Below are 18,588 nucleotides of genomic sequence, written 5' to 3'. Positions count from 1 at the left end.
TTCCTGGGAGTAAGCCCCATTGAATAGAACGGGGCTTACTTCTGAGTAGACCTTGTGGGGATTGTGCCCTGAGTGGAGCCCGGGGTGGTTCAGCAGGGGATCATTGCTTTGTGAAGCAAGGTTGAGCAGTACTCACTGCAAACCGACCCCCGCTTGACCCTCCCCCCCTTTTTGGCTATTAATAATAATAATTAAAAAAAAAATACAATTGTTGTTAATTAATGATTGTTAAATAATAAGACGGTCATGATAAATAAGACTTCAATCTTGTCTACACTTTCCTGGGAGTAAGCCCCATTGACTATAATGGGACTTACTTCTGAGTAGACATGCATAGGACTGGGCTCTCAGAAATAATATATAGATTTCTCTAATAGAAATATATTGGAGGGGTGAGAGGTGGCTGTCAGTTGCCACCACTCCCCCCCCCCAGGTTTTTTGTTGAGACGTCTGTATGCCCAATGAGGAATAAGAAATCAGGGGGGAAAGCTCCCCCCCAGCTCGCACTGACTTCTTCCTCAGAGGAGGAGGATGATACAGCTGAGCTGTGGGCTCTGGTTGCATAGGTAGAAGCTTTTAAGAAGGAGAGTGCAAGGTGCAAACGCTGCTTTGGGTGATGGTCAATGCATCAGGTGCTTCCCTCCCCAGGGAGGTCTACCAGGAAGGGACGTGGGGCGAACCTAACGCAAATCCTCTCTTCCAGAGTAACCATTGGAGGAGCTTAAGGAGTGACAGGCTCCAGCCAGACCTCCGGTTGTGCAAGCACAGTGGGACCCTGATGAGCAGCAGCAGCCACAGGTGGCATCTTCCCAGGTTCCTGGGTTGGGACAGTTCAGGTTCTTATCTGTGGGCACTCCATCATTTTCTGGGCACAGAAGAGATTAACCACTTTGGACAAGCTCATTGAGCGGCAGGCTCTGGGACCTCCAGCTGTTCAGGTACAGGCATCGGATCTTGATGGTCTCTGGTGTCCCTTACAGCCTAGCTCCTTATGCCGGTGTCCTGTATGGGGTTTTCTCTCAGGGAGCCACGGAAGGGTCAGGTGAGCGTCCACGAGTGGCCTAGTGGGATGTGGCCCTGCCTTTGGGTGGTCAACTCGCCTTGGCAGTTAAAGGAAAATTTAGCGGGGCGAGTTTGTTAATGTGTTTAGTTTATTGTGTGAGCAACCTGAGCCAGCCTTGAAGGTGGGTGACCCAGTGCCTGTCCCCCAAGTGGGGTGAAGGCAGAAAAATTGGTAGAAATTAGAATAATTGGTTGACCTGATATATTATTTATGCTGCAGTAGTTATTCAAATGTAGGCAGCACGGGCAGCTGCACTTTAAGTACCTGGATATTATCCCCTCGACTGGCAGGTTTCAGAGCAGGATTGTGGGTTCAAATTATCTGGCCGGCCCGGTCAAATTTGGGCGATTGATCCTTAGTGGGCATTTGCTCTGGGCGCAGCCGGGCCAGTGGCAGGGATGTTAGGAGTGTGATGCGTTCACCCCCCCGCTCCTGCTATGAGTTTACCTCCATGGGGCGGTGCGGCAGGGCAGGTTGCACCCTTGCACATGTCAGCGGGCAGTACAACGGCCAGCACTCGGTGTCCATGTGCCCCAAGTTGGCAGGATTTAGGAGGAGTCCCAGGCTCTGAGCTGGGCAGGCCAAAAGTGGGGGTGGTCAGCCCCCTCAAGCTGGGAAGGTGGCCCACCCTGATTAGAGTAGAGGTGTTGGCTGTATTTTGTAGGGGTATCCTAAGTTTTCGGAAGCTCAATCATTAGTTGAAGGTAGTGACAAGGGATTTCAGATTCCTGCGGCCCCTCCCTCCAGGTCTACCTGGGCCAGGAATCTCCTGTCGGTAAAGGGTATGGAAGGAACAGTTTAAGCTAAGATAGATAAGGAATAGGGAGCTGGCCATCTGGCGGGCCCCTTTAAGTCTCCTCCGTTTCCCAATGTTTAGGTGTTCCCGTTACGTGTAGTTCCAAGAAGGTCCTGGACCTTCCATCTCATTCACCATCTGTCCTATCCTTATGGGGGTTCAGTTAGTGATAGGATCCCTGCACACCTTAGTTCATTATGATATATTCTTTGGACCAAGCTATCAGGGTAGTATGTGGCTGTGGCCTTGACGCCCTTATGGCCAAGGCGGATATTGTGTCTACAATCAGACTCTTGCCTGTCCACCCTGATGATTTTTGTTTGCTTGGTTTTCAGTTTAATGGTTCCTTATATCTGGATAAAGCGCTACCAATGGGATGCGCAATTTCCTGTGCCCTTTCGAGAAATCTGCCTCCCTTTTGGAGTGGTTAGTGGTGAGCAGAGCACGACTCGCCTCAATGGTCTATTATTTTGAGGGCCCCGCAACTACCCTTACGTTTTTGGTATTGAATTAGACACTGTCCAGCGGTGCAGTAGGCCGCCTGGCAACAGGTTGGTTAGGCTGCAGCAGCTAATACGTGCTGGCCTCCAGGCTCCGAAATTGTCCTAGAGACATTTGCAGGTTCTCGTGGGACATCTGAATTTTGCCTGCAGGGTAGTTGTCCCCAGCCAGGCCTTTTTTCAGGAGGCTGCATGCCTGCATGGCAGGTATTAGAGGCCTCACCATCGCCTGCGGATCACCCAGGACATGAAGGCAGATTGGGTAATCTGGTTACAGTTTTGGAGTTTTATAATGGTGTATCCTTTTGGCAGCAGGAGTGTTTACTTGGGGCGGGGCTGCAGGTTCACTCTGATGTTGAGGGTGGTTTTGGATTTGGAGTTATTTTAGAGAGAGATGGTGTTCTGCCCCTTGGCCGGATACAAGGGTTTCAGAAGGGGTTACTGTAGGCATGATTTTTTAGGGCTGTTCCCTCCTTGCGGTGGCAGTTCAATTATGGGCAGAGGAATTTGCCAACTCCACTGTGCGTTTCTGGTGCGACATCCAAGCTGTGGTTTTTGTCATTAACCAGCAGACGTCCCGGTCCCCACGGGTAATGGGACTGGTGAGGGTGTTTGCTTTGCATTGCCTTAAGATTAACACCTTGTTTTTCATTAGGCACATCCAGGGTCTTGATAACGGCATAGCCGACACCCTATCTTGTTTTTTAGGTGGAGCATTTCCGGCAGCTGGCTCCAGGGGTGCGGCGGGATCCCGACCCGATGCCCCTTTGGCTTAGGACCCTTGGCTGTGCAGAGCGCAGCATGTAATTTTGTCTGCGCTTGCGCCGTCTACCTTCACAGCTATCAAAGGGAGGCAAGGGAATTTGAGGCCTTTTGGGCAGCCCTGGCCGTACCCCAAGTCTGGCCTATTCCGCCAGAACACCTGATGCGATTCTTTTATACCTGCAGGGCATTAACGTATCGTGTGGGTCTTTATCAGTGTACTTGGCGGCATTGGCGTTCTGTGCCAAGGCCTCAAGTTTTGCTGATGCTGGTCTTGTTTGGATGCACGTCCTGTGGTTTGGGATGCCTTGTTCTGTCATGTTGATGCCTCACCTGTTATGTTTTTCCAGTTTAGGGTCCTTTTTCGCAGGGCAGTGGCGGACCTTGGGTTTCGGACGGAAGATTACGGCCTGCACTCTTTCAGGACTGGGGCTGCATCGGCTGCAGCTGATATCGGCCTCCCAGCCCGGGACATTCAGAGGATTGGCCGTTGGCGCTCCTGCGCATTTTTCGTATTATGTCAGAGAGCCTGACAAGCGCTGAGCGGGATTCGCTCAGCTATTCCCCCTCGCCCTGGTGGTAGGGGCGAGGGGTGATGCAGATACCACAGAAATTTCCAGGCGCGGCCTGTGACAGCGGTTGGGCGCTCTTTATACTGGCATTGCCAGGTGTTTATAGTGGCACTGCCACAAGTTCCGTATTGCATGCTATATTTCCGGGCTTGTCCCGTGACAGCGGTTGGGCGCTCTTTATACTGGCATTGCCAGAAGTTTATCGTGGCACTGCCACATGTTCCTGTTTTGCATGCTATATTTCCGGGCTCGTCCCGTGACAGCGGTTGGGCGCTCACTTGCACTGGCTTTGCCAGGTGCTATATGGTTAAGTGATGCATGTTTCTGGAATTGTGATTCCTGTTTTCCTGTCCACAGGTTCCAGGGCGGGAGCAGTTCGGGTCATTATCTTCAGCCACTCCATCGTTTTCTGGGCAAGGAAGAGGGCGGCATCCAGTAGCTTTGGCATGCAGTTGCAGCTTGGTTCCTTGGCTACTGTGCATTGGGTTGCACGGCGGGGAATGCTGTGGGATCAGCTTCTTCCTGCTTTTTATGAGTTTGTGCATGCCCATGCCCAGCCTCACATCGTCGTTATACATTTGGGAGAGAACGACCTGGGCCAGAGGACGACTCTGTCCTTGAGGCTTCAGGCCTACAGCGATATTCTCCACATTAATCAGCATCTTGCGGGATGGTCATCTTATGGTCTGACCTCTTGCCTCACAGTGTTTGGCGTTATGCCTCTGATGTTAAAAAGATTGAACTGGCTAGGAAGAAGGTAAATTCGTATGTGAGGCGGGCGGTACCCCTTTATGGAGTCGGTGTCATTTATCACCCAGGCATCAGCTATGATGTGCCCCAGTTGTTCAGAAGCGATGGAGTACACCTTTCGGTGTTGGGCAATTATACTTTTCTTCTTGAATTGCAACTGGGCCTGCAGAAATTTGTTTCCGTGTGGGGCGGTGGGGCCAAGCGCTAGGCTGACCCCCCGGGTGGCAGGTGTCGTGCGGGTTTTGGGTAGGTAAGGTCATATCGGTGTATACCGCAGGGTGGCAAGGGCCAGGTGGACTCCACGCTTGGTCATGCTGGCATTCCCGGCTGGGTGGCGCAGGCTGGATGAACCTCGGCCTGGTGGTAAAGGCGCACCGCGGGTTCGCTCGGGTGGCCTGAGCTAGCCTGCCACCCTGCCCCTTCGGGGTGACAATGAAGGGGGTGGCAGGCTTGTACTGACGCTGCCCTGAGTCTGGTGTGGTCGCCCAAATCACTATAGGGGGAAGTAGACGGGCAGCTCCGTTTCCCCCATGTAGAACCCGCATGACTTATTTGTTAGGCCCTGTTGCAATCTGAAGTATATTTAAATAGTTAATAAAGTGGCCCTTTGTACCATATACCCTTGCCTGTGTCTTTATTGGGGGGTGCTGGGTAATAGAGCTGATTCATTCCAAGGAACTTCTAACCAGCCTCACCAACCTGCTGGGAATCATGTATGAGCGGTCCTGGCACTTCCCCTGACTTTGTTCATCTTAGCATGGACACCACTGAGATAAATCTGCCCAGCTTGCATGATACCTGCCAAAGTGACCAAGAACAAGCATTGCAACAGGAATTAAGAAAGGATCCCCACCCAACCCACAGCAAGTCCAGGCTGGGCAAAAAAGCTGCCAACACAATACCATCCTGCTAACAGTAAAAAATTCCTGCCTGGTCCGTAGGAGAAATAGTTATTTTGTATAAATGCACAAACATATAAAAGAAGCACAAGAGACATTGGGTCCAATCCTATCCAGTTTTCCAGTGCTGGTGCTGGTGTGTCACTGGAGTGTGGGCTATATCTTGTGGTGGAGGGGCAGTCACTGGGGGCTTCTCAAGGTATGGGAATATGTATTCCCTTACTACAGGGCTGCATTGTAGCTACACCGGAGCTGGAAGGTTGGATAGGATTGGGCTCATTATATCTGCTATTCAAAACTGACATTTATACTCCATAGGTAGAAGCAGTCTAAAGTGATTTTATTTTGGGGGGACCATAGGATTTCTAAATCAGTATTTTCTCTATTGCTGATTGGGTAAAATGACAGGGAGTTGAACCTTGGTTGGAAAGGTGTCCCCGTAGTATGGAGAAAAAATGCATTGAAGGCTACAGGAAGAGAAGAGAGTAGGATGGAAATGATGGAAACAAAACAAAACATGGATTTATGTGATGTGATAGGGAAAGAAGTAAGAATACAGAATGGGTAAGAAAAGGTAAACCAAATGATGCAATTGCTCTACAATCATGCAGTAGGTGATTCATATACAATATTTAACAAACTTGGATGATTGCTATTAAAATAAGACTTCTGCACAAAATTTTCTGAAAATGCCACTGCTTCCGGCCCAAATCCTAACCAATTTCCAGCACTGACACAGCTGTGCCAATGGGGCATGTGCTGCATCCTGCAGTTGGGTGGCAGTCATGGAGGCCACCTCAAGCTAAAGGGAATGTTTGTTCCCCTACTCTGGAGCTGCATTGCCCTTATCTCAGTGCTGGAAAGCTGGTTAGGACTGTGCCCTCTGTCACATACCTATAGAATCACCTCCTTCTGTCCCTATTTGAGCATAGTGAATGTCAGGGAAGAAAGCAAACAATTTCCTTACATAAATTCATTCACAGTCATGTTGTCTGGGTTGGCAGTGAAAGGTGCTTCATCAAATAAGCAACCAAACAGAGTAATAATTGCTCCAATGATTAGGTCTCCTGCTTTGTAATACTCATAGGGCAGCTGGAAGGGATCGATCCTGGTGCACATATCAATGTGTGGCTTGCCTTCAGTTTGAGGTAGCCACAGAAAGAGCAACAGAAGCATCACTGATATTTTGGGGCTAATCTTGATTTAGAGAACACAAACATCAGCTGTGCCATCCATCTCTGGGAATGATGTGGATGAAGGGAACATGACTCATCAGAGTCATCTTATGCATGTCACTGGGTAAAGCTGGGCTCTTTTTTCTTTCGCCTCAGAAATGTTGTGTTGGGTTTGGCCAAACAAAGGACGAATCCTAACATTTAGAGGTGATTATGGGTATCAAGTCAAGTCCCTAGAGTACTGCGCTGTTCAAGGCCACACTTGAAGCAGAATGGAAATGAAAACAAGATCATCAGACCTCATCAAAACATACTGGAGAAGCAGATGTGACATGTCTAATCAAGACAACCCATAGAGAAAATGGCAAGAGTATAGTAAGATGATAGAATTGAGATAAGGAAGATAAGGAAATAACCTAAATATTTGGGTTAAAAGTGGCCCTTGTATCATTTCTCCCCTCCCCCCATATTGTAGGCCAAAAGACCCAAGTAGTCCTCAATGGGGCAAAGCAACAATAACAATCAAACCAAGATTTATTATGGCATCATAGCCTATATTTTGGAATGCAATGTTTGTGCCTTCGGTGTGCTTGGTCAGGTTTATAAAATATTATTCCTTGCTGGCGCACACTCTCATGCGCACACATGCTAAAATATGTTAGTGGTGTCTTCTTGGTCCTTAATAGAAATCCTGACTCCTAACTGCAACACAGTGGCATACCTAGGGTGACTGGGGAGCAAATGTCCCAGGGCACCACTTCAGGGCAGTGTCATGACCCCCCCACTGCCCCCCTTTTGAAAAAGCCAGGGCCTTCTGGAGGACCTAAAAATCAGTTCTGACTCCTGGTGGGGGGTGGGGCAGGATGGGGGCAGCGTTTTGTGGTCACGGCCCCAGGCATCAGAGGGGCCAGGATTGCAACTGCAGAAAATATGACATTATGAAATTCATATGGGCTTACATAGATGGAGATATATTTCATGAGGAATGGGGGGGATTCACATGAAACCAGGCCCTCTCCCTCTACCTCCCCCATTTCCTTTTTTTGCTTTAACAAAAGATGGAGTGCCATTAAAATTACTTATTTATTCATTTGTTTTACTCCTTTGTTAGTTTGGGGACGAATATTCATCCAATAGTTAGTTAGTTAGTTAGTTAGTTAGTTAGTTAGTTAGTTAGTTAGTTAGTTAGTTAGTTAGTTAGGAAGGAAGGAAGGAAGGAAGGAAGGAAGGAAGGAAGGAAGGAAGGAAGGAAGGAAGGAGCCATGAATATTTGAAACTGGGGCTGTCACTTGTGTATGCAGTCTGTATGTGTGCAGGTCCCAGAATGTACATATGAGCAACTAGACATCGGCATGAGCTGATCTCTGGTTGGTGCCAGGGTGCTAAAGCCCAATGAGAGGACAGTTGCTTCTGTCTCCCACAGTGTAGGTCGACTAAAATGAGGAGGAGCTCCGTAGTCAGGATCTGCTGCAAGATGTAAGTGAAATGAATGATAAAGTCAAGAAAGGGTGCAATCCTAAAAGCACTCTAGGCTGACACAAGTCCCTTGTGCCTGCCCAGGAGGGTTGCAAATGTGCCATGAAGCACAAGAAGGGGGCAGTAGGGAGGCATTACGGGGCGGGGGGAGGGTGGGTGGAGAGCAGTCCTGAGGCAGGCAAGCGGGGAGCAGGAGGCGGGGCTGGGACCCAGCTGTTATGCTGGATCCAATCCCGTTCCTTGAGCAGTGCGGAACAGCTTGAAGACATTCTGTTCTCCTCTGACTTGTGCCACGTCTAAAGTGGTGCAATTTTGAGGAGACCCATTGGGGCGATGGTGGTTTACCCATGGGTAAGGGGAAGAGTTTCTTCTTATCTCCAGCTGAGCCACTTCTGGCCCCAATCTTGCTTTGGATACAGCACAGGCATCCTAGTCAGCCTGTTCGGCACAATTGCTGAAAGTGACCCAATTTATACCAGCAATATTGTCTCGTATGATATGTGCTGGGTGCGAGACCAATATAGATTTTTAGTTGGATTATAATTAAATTAAGAACCAATTTAATGTTAATTTTTGAAAGAGTTCAGCAATTTATTTGTAAATGAAATGTACAGTAGACTACAGATAATATGACACCTTTGGGAACAAGATGTTCAGATACCTGGGCTATCAGGAGTCCTATTCCACACTGAAGTGCCATTGCTCTAGCTCAGACAGCTGTAGCTCAAAGCAATCATCCCTCACACTTCCCACAGCCCACCCATGCCCAGCCTCTGTGGGCACCTCATCTGAGCTGGTGAACTATTGGTGTGTGTCTAGCATTCATGCAGCTCCATTACACATGACAGTGTGTGGCTTTCACACAGCACAATGGGGCCTATGGCAGTGGATCATCAGATGTGCTGTCATAGGTCCTTCATATATTATTTATCACTTTCTCTTAATCAGCTGCTCCTTGCCGTTCAGTTCTGGCCTCAAAATAATTATGTAGCATTTGGGAAGAAAGATAAAACCCAATAACCCCGCACTGGAGGCCAAGATGGAGAAGATCTCCACGACCACAACAGATTTGCCCTTGGTGCTTAGGTAAGAGGGAACAAAAGACAACCAAACACTGCAAAAGACCAGCATGCTGAAAGTGATGAACTTGGCTTCATTGAAACTGTCTGGCAGCTTCCTGGCTAGGAAAGCCACTGTGAAGCTGATAGTAGCCAGAAATCCCAGGTAGCCCAGAACACAACAGAACATGGTGAGTGACCCTTCATTGCATTCCACTATGATTTCCTCAGTCAGAGAATGCATGTCCAAATCTGGGAATGGGGGAGTGGTGGCTAGCCACACAGCACACAGACCGGCTTGAATCAGGGCGCAGGTAAGAACTATGGAGCTGGTCAGTTGTCTCCCCACCCATTTCCTCATCCTGGACCCTGGCTTGGTGGCCATGAAAGCCAGAACCACAGTGATGGTTTTGGCCAAGACACAAGAAACAGCCGCTGAGAAGATGAGGCCAAAAGATGTTTGGTGAAAATAGCAGGTCATTGTCTGTGGTCGACCAACAAATAGCAAGGAGCAGAGGAAACAAAGCATTAAGGAGAGACGGAGAAAGTAGGTGAGGTCCCGATTGTTGGCTTTGACAATCGGAGTATTCTTGTTCTTGATGAAGATAATCAGCACCAAAGATGTAACCAGAGAAAAAGAGAGAGCCAAGGAAACCAATATTATTCCCAACATTTCTGAGAAGGAGAGGAAGTTGATTCTCTTGGGCAGGCATTGATCTTTGTTCTTGTTTGGGAATTGATCTGCTGAGCATTTGACACAATCGTCCATGTCTAAAAAATAAAACAGATTGTATGCTGATTTCAGTGTTCTTGCGTCTACCACTCTGTATTCCATGAAATTATAATACTCATCTCCAATCCTCGATATTCTCTACAGAAACTACCAATCTTGGAAATATTTAAATACTCAAACCACTGTATTTTATAAAGGAAATACTAAAGATAAGTCAAAACAATTGAAATCTTCAACATTAAACAGTGTTGTAGTCACCTATTAACCGATCAATGGCCATCTTTTAATCTTTCTAATGCTAGCCTCTCTCCACCAACCAAGTTCTCAGTCAGAGTAAGGGAAGAGACAACTGCTTAAAATGAGGAGCTCAGTTCTCCCTTCATAGCAATGGGAAAATCTGGTTGGCCATTTCAATAGAACTCGATAGAGTAGTATCTCTTTGACCTCACTACCCTGTCCTGCGATCTGTCCATTTGCCAGAGTGAAACGGAACATACCCAGTTTGATGAGAGGCTGCAGTTGTCTCCTGTTGCCATTGGCTCAGTGCATTAAATGCTGCCTCCATAGGAGGACAATTCGCCTTATGACCTGTCCTGCAGTCCCCCCCCCCCCTTGTAAAATACCTCAATAGGACTTATGTCACCTACCCTTCTGGTGTGAAATCTTCCCATCCGCACATGGAACACAATCGTAGCAACAAAATGGCTGACCTTCCTTGGTTTTTTTGCAGAAGCCTGGATGGCAGTTGTCATTGCACTTAGCAAGGGGCATCACCTAATCAAGAAGAGAGGAGAAATTATGTCCTTTAGACCCCAAGAACAAAGTTCTTTGGAGAGTAAATACTAAATTTCCTTCTCATGGACAAGACGGTAGGGTGATTCATGTAAATGATGGAGAGATTAGAACATGAATGGTTTTGGACTGTCAACACTGGGAAGGGGTGACTCTGTCTTCCCACAGACCACTATGTTGTTATGCAGTTCAGAAATGAAAACAATACGGGAATATGGTGGTGGAGAGGTAAAAGTTTACCCTTCTACCTTAGTCATGGTGACAAAAGAATTTGAGCATGTTCTGAGTGATATAACACAGGCCAAGATAAATTTTGCTGTCTTAAGTTATACATATTCCTAGGTATATTTGGGGTATATTTGGAGTGCTGATTCAAAAAAGGGCATCAGTTTTACCCTGTCATGTTTAGTTTTGGAGAGATGGCATAGCCTCACTAGTGAATGGTTCAAGCATCGTACTCATGAGGAAATCTTAGCCATGGCACCCAAAATCCATCTAAAACCACAATAAATTTTGGGGAAAAATGTTTTTCTGACCCTCAAACTCACAGGCCTATGTAATGGTTCTCCATCAACAGGACAAGGTCTCCAAATGAGAGTTTGGGCCCAATCCTATCCATATCATAGTTGAATCCTACCTGGTTGAACATGTTGTGCCATTTGATGGCCTCAGCATTAATGCTGAACTCCTTGCCTTCTAGAGCCTGTGGGTCCATCCATCCTAATTTCACTTTTAAGAAGCTTTGGTTGGGGAAAGTAATCCAGTTGATGATATCAAACCCAGCAGCCAATTCACCCTTCTCATTAAAGTAGACCGTGTCCCCAGCAGTATTGTTAAATATGATGCTTTTCAGGAAAGTGTGAAGCTAGATTGGAAGATGAAAGCACAATAAAAAGGAGATAGAGAGTTCAGCATCAATTAATCCTCAGTTCTAATATTTACACTGTGGTTTTATCTGGTTTTCTGTCCCAAGAGGAAAAAAAAAAAACAAATTCTGTCCCAAGAGGGGAAATAAAACAGGCAGAGGCAGACCTCGCCACGCCCAGGGCAAAGGTTTGCGATGGTGCCCCTCCTGTGGGCTGTGGCCACCCCATCACAAAACGTTTCCCCCCCCACTCACCTGAGGCTCATGGAGTCTTGCATGACCTCTGCCCATGTCAGGGAACCTCAGAGAGGCTTCCTTGAGGCTATAAAATGTGCTTCCGGGAAACCAGAAGCACAGTTTCCGCTCCCATCGGGAGCCTCAGAGAGGCTTCTGCAGGGTCCTAGTGGCTTGTGCCCAGGGCTATTGCCCCATTGAACCTAATGGCAGGTCCACAAGTGAAAGCATAGTATGCAAGTGTTCCTACAATAGATGCATGTCAAAAAGTTAATACTCCTAGAAGATCTCCATTACCCCCACACCCGCAATAAAGACACCAGACTTCGGCTTGGATGAATAAGGGCCACTTTATTGAACTTTAACTGCAGCAGGGCAATAACACTGAACATCAATCGTGCGGGGCCATATGGGGGAAACGGTCCTAGCCGTCTGCCTCCCCCTGCGTACTCATTGGGCGTACTACCTGGCTCAAGGCCCCAGCCATCAGATGCCAGCTTAGGTCTTCACTGCCACCCCCCAAAGGGGGGCAAGGCAGCTGGACTTCAGGCTATTCGGCCGAGCCGCACCATCCTGTCAGTCCAGGCAAGGGGTTCGCCTGCCTGCCTCCTGGAGCCGGTCAGGCATCATAAGAGCTGTTCAGACTTACCCCTCACTCTGCTGCCTTGGATAAACACCGAGCCAAGTACCTGCCTACCCAGCCCCGCACGTACCCTGCCCACACTGGGAGTGACCAACCCAGACTAACCTAATAACCGCACCACCCTTTGCCAGTCTGAAGTAGGCGAAAAAACAGCCACCCAAGGTCCAATCAGGATGACTGCAAAAAATTCCTACCCGGCCCCCGAAGGCGACCAGCTAATCCCAGACTGGTTAACAGGGTGGGCGGAGCGGGGTTGCCAGCCAGGAGCAAACTGAGCTCCAGCCAGAGCGCACGCTCCTTGCTGGAGCTCAAGTCCCACCTCCCCAGCAGCTTCGCCCAATCGCGGCTCAAGCCTCAGCCCTGGAGCACGAGGCAGGGAGGGGGCAATCGGCTGCTAGCGCCTGATTGGCGCCAACAGCTGTTCCTTAAGCAAGCCCATGCGGCTTTTCAAACAGCAGTATGAGTTCTTTGACCAGTGATGGTTCAAAGACTGCACCACAGCTGGGGTAGTCTGAACTGTTGCCACAAACCAGCAGCACTTCCAAACTCATGTTGCCATGGAACCTGACCTCCAATGCTCGCAGCAAGTTGGCAGTGGGGGGTGTGGCATGTGTGGGAATGGGGAAGGAAGGGAGAGTTCAGGGCAGCAGGGGGCAGGCAGGGATGGATCTTGGAAGGGATCTTGGAAGGGATCCTGGAACCTGGTGGTAGCAACTTGCACCAGGATCCTATTCTCTTTTTCATGCCCAGTCCCCACATTCTTACCAAGTATTAACACCAGCTATGCAGCTGGCATATCTAGATCCCTACGTCATCAGGAGGCATATGGAGAGATCCTCTCCCAGGCCTTCTCAACACCCTCTCACCACAGAATAAAGCAAACACCTGCTTGGCATGACTATGTACCATAAAACAGCAGATGATAGAACTGGGCTGTTATTTACATATCATACTTTGTCATGCCACTTAAATCACTGGTCTTTCATTTTCTCCTTATTTATTTCTCAGCCAATAGAAACCAACATAACCTAGAATTAAAACCAACTTGCTCCATTGATATTAGCTACCAATTGAACTCAATTTAAGGTTCTCAGGTTGAGCATTGTCACTGACACAGGTCCAAATTGATCTTTGTGGCTGCTGGAGCTTACCCAGAGGCAAGGAGAAAAATATTTCCTTACCTTGTGGAGACTTCCAGCAGCCAAAACTCACCTGAATTATGTAGCATTGCTGCACGGGAGTTTAGTTAGGATTGGCCTGCCCATTAATACTGAGCTATGAATCAGTTGGTATAATCCAGGGCCGCTTCCGACGGTGGGACAGATCATTGCATCTCATTGGGCAGCTACCGACTGCACTTGCTCCCAGTGAGGAAGGGATATTCACTATCGAATCGGCCTTTTCAGCCACAGTAGACGCTGTTCCAGAACCACCATTCAGAGCGCAATACCATAGTCTTTCGAGACTGAAGGTTGCCATAGTCTATAGTCTAATCCCCTCATCAAATGCTAACATTAAATAGAGGAGATAGGAGAAGATGATTGTTCTTGATGTGAAATAGTACCTGCCAAGGTGGCACATTCAGATGATCTGGTCTTCCTCTCTCAGCTCTTCCACTGAATTTTAGCTTGGATGGGTGCATCTTGTGAACAGCATGAACTATGGCATAGATGGCATTGTAGATGCTGTAACTTTGCCCCATTATGCTTGCCTCAAAAAGAGTGGTGGGAAGGTTCTCTAGTCTCTCTTGCCCGGTACATAGATCAGTGGTGTCTTCAGGTTTGTCAGAATTGGAAAATAAACAGTTGAATGCCTGTTCCCAGAAGACCCTGAGAAAGCCATCTCCTTTTGGAGACTGAGGGTGTAAACTCTGGAGGAACTCTGCAAAACCCAGAACCTCATTGGAGTGAACAGCAAATGACAAGGCACCATCAAAAGTTTGTATGTCATTATCCCTGTACAACATATCTGCTGCGAGATACCTGCCAAGGTTGCAGATTCAAATGATCCCCTCTTCCTCTCTCAGTCCTGCCACTGAGTTTTGGATCCAATGTGCACATCTTATGGACAGCATGTCCTATGGCATAAATGGCATTGTAGATGCTGTAGCTTTGGCCCATTATGCTTGCCTCAAAAAGAGTGGTGGGAAGGTTCTCCAGTTTTTCTTGTCCGGTGCATGGATCAGTGGTTTCTTCACACTCATCAGAATCAGAAAATAAACAGTTGAATGCCTGTTCCCAGAAGACCCTGAAAAAGCCATCTCCTTTTGGAGACTGAGGGTGTAAACTCTGGAGGAACTGTGCAAAACCCAGAACCTCATTGGAGTGAACAGCAAATGACAAGGCACCATCAAAGGTTTGTATGTCATTATCCCTGTACAACGTATCTGCTGCGAGATACCACTGAGCAGTCATGATCTACACTTTACCAGTCAAAACCTTTATAACACCTTCAAATAAGGAATGCAGATATATCAACATCATCAGAAATATTGTGGTCTGATGACTTGCATTTACAATATGTACTTTGACATTGGAGCTCATGATTGAAATAGCCTGTGCACGGAGGGAGTCAATTGAACTCAATGTGTCTATACCTTGGGATGTAGAGGGTGTTTTTTCACTAAAGGCTGAACAGATGCCATTCTGGGCAAGCATGGAAGTCAATGTCTGCAAGAAATTTTCCCCGTTATCGTCATCTGCTGTTATGAGGCCAACCCAGGTCCATAGGAAATAGAGAAGTAAATGCACAATCCCCCTGTATTGATGTTCTTCATTGGGGACCATCCGGTAGAAGGAAGGGAACTGGGTTTTAACATCCATCACTGGAGCTAATATACAATATGCAATCTAAACAAACAAAATAATGTAAGAAAAAAACAGATCACATTAATGATGAATGAGACCATTCTCTTCCAAATATCTGCTGATGTGAAATTCATGAGGTTTAAGGAAAATAAAAGAACTGGAGAAAAGGTTCACAATGCTTTTTGTACATACATAGAAAACCTTTTTGTAGAATTGTACCACTTATAACAAAATCTTACACTTTTTTTTATCCAGTTAGATATTTTATTCAATCAAATCAGAGTGATTATGCTTCACGTACAAACAAAGTGGAGGAAATGCAAAAACATTTTCTTATTTGAACATATCTTTCACTTTAGTGTTCTTTGCATATTTCTCCTTTCTGCTTACACTCCTTACCAGAAAAAACAGAATTGACAAAAAAAAAAAAAAAAAATGAAAGGCAGTTAGGAGGATATTCTGAAAGGATAAGCATTAGTTCAAGTGGGAAAGCTTCATAGTCCACACCATCATACTACCTGTGGGAACTTGTAGATTCCTAAGACAGTAGCCATGTGACGGGAGATCACAGAATCAAGTCCTCCAATGACAGCTACCATATTCTTCTGCTGGTCACATTTGAAGTTGGGGACTGTGTGTTTCTGTATGGAAAGAAGATTCAGGGTGTTCTGATAAGTCATTCTTTCACTGAGGTAACTGTTATAAATTTGGAAACCCAGGCTGACATTGGGCAAGATCTCAGGGTTGTCATTGATCTCCTTGACAGCATATACCAAGGACAAGACATGTTGGTAGAGTTTTGGCTTTCCACTAAAAGAAGAATTGAACAATGTGTAAGACAAATATTGAATTCTGCATGGAGGAGTTGATTGAGAGCATGACATAGTGTTCTGAAGGTGGACCTATCTTCACACTTATAGAAAATGGTAAACACAGAATGACATACATAATTTATGGCTGTGCCATGTTTCCTCTCAGTTCTTTTTAGACAGATCTACATAGTAAGGAACATGGAGTTTGAGTGTCCAGGTGATCAGAAAATTCATGGACACAAGTCAGTCCAAACTATTGGCCCAATACTATTCCTCTTTAATACCAGTGTACTGTGAGGTTCACCAGCACAATGAGAGCTTTGCTGGCATGTTGGTCACACTATCAGCATGTGCCAAGCTGCTGTTGGTACAAGAGTCAAAAGCAGTGCAGGAGCACAGACTGGGTTATGCTGGCAGAGGAGAAGATCAGGGTGGGTATCAGAATGGGCTGTGGTGGGTGTTGGGGCAAATTGGGGAGGGATGGGGTGGGTGGTAGAGCTGATGGCCACCGTATCATGAATCCCCATCCCAGAGCTGACGTAGATTTGAGGAGTTCTATGGGATACCTTGCAGCTTATTTTAAGATAAGGTGGGTATTTCACTCATCTCTTTATCAACTGGCCTGGCCATAGGATGCAGCAGCCAGTCTTCAGGCAGACGTGCATGCTCTGTGTCAGCTGGACTGGGTTGTAAGTGTAAGTCACTCCCATTAATTTTCATAACAGCCCATTCATATCCAACTTTCCAGTGCTGATGCAGCCATGCCAACAGGGCTGTGCTTCGTTCCCAGGGGAGGCAGACATGGAGGCCTCCTCAAGGTAAGGCAACATTTGTATCACCAGTTTGTGTTCCTTTTCTGGCCTAGTGAATGTCAAGTAGGAAAGAAAACAGTTTCCTTACATAAATTCATTAGCAGTCATCGTGTTTGGGTTTTGGGTGAAAGAGAGCTCATCAAATATGCAGCCAAACAGAGTCACAATCACTCCAATGGTAAGGTCTCCTGCTTTATAATGCTCATGAGGCAACTGGAAGGGATCGATCCTGGCACATACAGCACTATTGCCTTCAGTTTGAGGCAGCCACAGAAAGAGCAAAGGAGTGGGAGCATCCCTGCAATACTGTAGCTAATTTGGATTCAGATGACACAAACTCTCTCTCATTCAGCATCAGTCATTCCTTCAATCTCTGTGGATTTTCTGGATGAAGGGAAAAGGACTTGGTTCAGACTGTTGCAGTTCCACCTGCCTCGAGTCCCTCAACTCATATCTGAATGTTGCAGGGACACCTTATATCTTTTGTCAGGTTCTGCTTTTCATCCTGACTGTTGCCTCAAACATTCCAAGTGGGATTTGGCAAAGTGAAGGATGAATTTGAGGAACTGGTGTTAATTACGTGGTTCAAAATCATGTCCCTGGAGTATTGTGATGCTCGAGGCACCGCTTGAAACAGAATGGAGTTGAAAACATGTTTGTTCGGTCTCAACAGGGTCCAGCAGCAGCAATATCTCTGGCACAAGCCAGAACTGACTTCTGATCCATGAAGTTGAATGAGGCACAAGAAAGGGGAGAGGATTTGTCAGGTTCCGGTGCTGCTGCTGATGAACCTGTCCCCTTGCCAGACCCAGTCTGCCTCCTTCCCCATTCCGTCTCCTCCCATTTCTGCCCCCTCCACACCTTACTGCATCCTCTGCACTGTCTCAACTGTGGCAGTGGTCGTCCCTGGTCTGTTGTTGCGGCTTCAGGCAGTGGCCAGGCCACATCCGAGTCACTTTTGTTTATGCCACTGAAACACCTATTCCAGTCACATAAAGACCCTTTAGGATTGGCCAAAAGTTATCAACAGCATATTGAGGGTTAAGCCTAAAGCAGGAGATAGGTCTTTCAGGAAGTCCACCTTACGTTATGAACATTTATCATAAAGCAGCAGAACAGGGAACAGAAGCAGGACTCCCTCTGAGCTTGAGAACTGCTACAGCATTCTAAAGATGAGTCTTTAGCCTCCCCCATGCCCCCACCTGCTTCTCCGCTGACTGGAAGTCTGCATGACCACTGAGCAGCAGAACTCCGGTGTCCAACGCTGGCCAGCAATGGGTTAGCAGCAGCGCTCCACCAGCCCTGAGGCCCGCAAACTTGCTTTACGGCATGTTTGCAACAGTGCTCGCCAGCGGTGAACTGAATTGGATTGGGCCTGGCATCATTGATCATTGTATTAGACAGTCATCAATAAAATAGTGGAGGAAGAAAACCCTAAACTGGGAAACATGGATGTGTTTTTTTTTTTTTTTTAAATATATTTTATTTATTCATTACAGATACAGTAAAGGAAATAGGTTTAACTTTGAGCAGGGTACAACACAGGTTACACATAAGGTTTGGCCCCAGATTCCAACATACATCATTCAGTTAACACAGAAAAAACAGAATAATCATCGATACAAAGGTTTGCATATTTATCAATATAAAAAATGATTTTTACGAAACATTCAAATTTATCTAACTAAATTTATCTACCCAATCATAAAAAACTTCCAATATTTTCTTACTCTATCTAAATTTCTCTCTTTCATTCTTTCTGTTAAAACTGCTAGCATTTCTGCTACTTCATAGATTTTATCTATTAAATCTTCTTTAGTTGGCACATCAATAGATTTC

General features: G+C 46.7%; 1 protein-coding gene across 1 annotated transcript in view; it reads right to left on the bottom strand.

Moving 5' to 3' along the window:
• Nucleotides 1–18,080, bottom strand: part of LOC136653259 (vomeronasal type-2 receptor 26-like) — a 34,910-nt gene extending 16,830 nt beyond the window's left edge. The window contains exons 1-3 of the mRNA XM_066630167.1: nt 18,076–18,080; nt 15,644–15,935; nt 11,214–11,441 (exon numbers count right to left, since the gene is read on the bottom strand). Coding sequence (XP_066486264.1) covers nt 11,214–11,441; nt 15,644–15,935; nt 18,076–18,080 — 525 coding nt within the window. The remainder of the gene's footprint in view (nt 1–11,213; nt 11,442–15,643; nt 15,936–18,075) is intronic.
• Nucleotides 18,081–18,588: the final 508 nt, after the last annotated feature.

This window comes from Tiliqua scincoides, chromosome 5 (assembly GCF_035046505.1).
Source record: "Tiliqua scincoides isolate rTilSci1 chromosome 5, rTilSci1.hap2, whole genome shotgun sequence".
Lineage (NCBI taxonomy): Eukaryota > Metazoa > Chordata > Lepidosauria > Squamata > Scincidae > Tiliqua > Tiliqua scincoides.
Note: the sequence above shows the minus strand (reverse complement) of the source record. Positions and strands in the feature narration are given on the sequence as shown.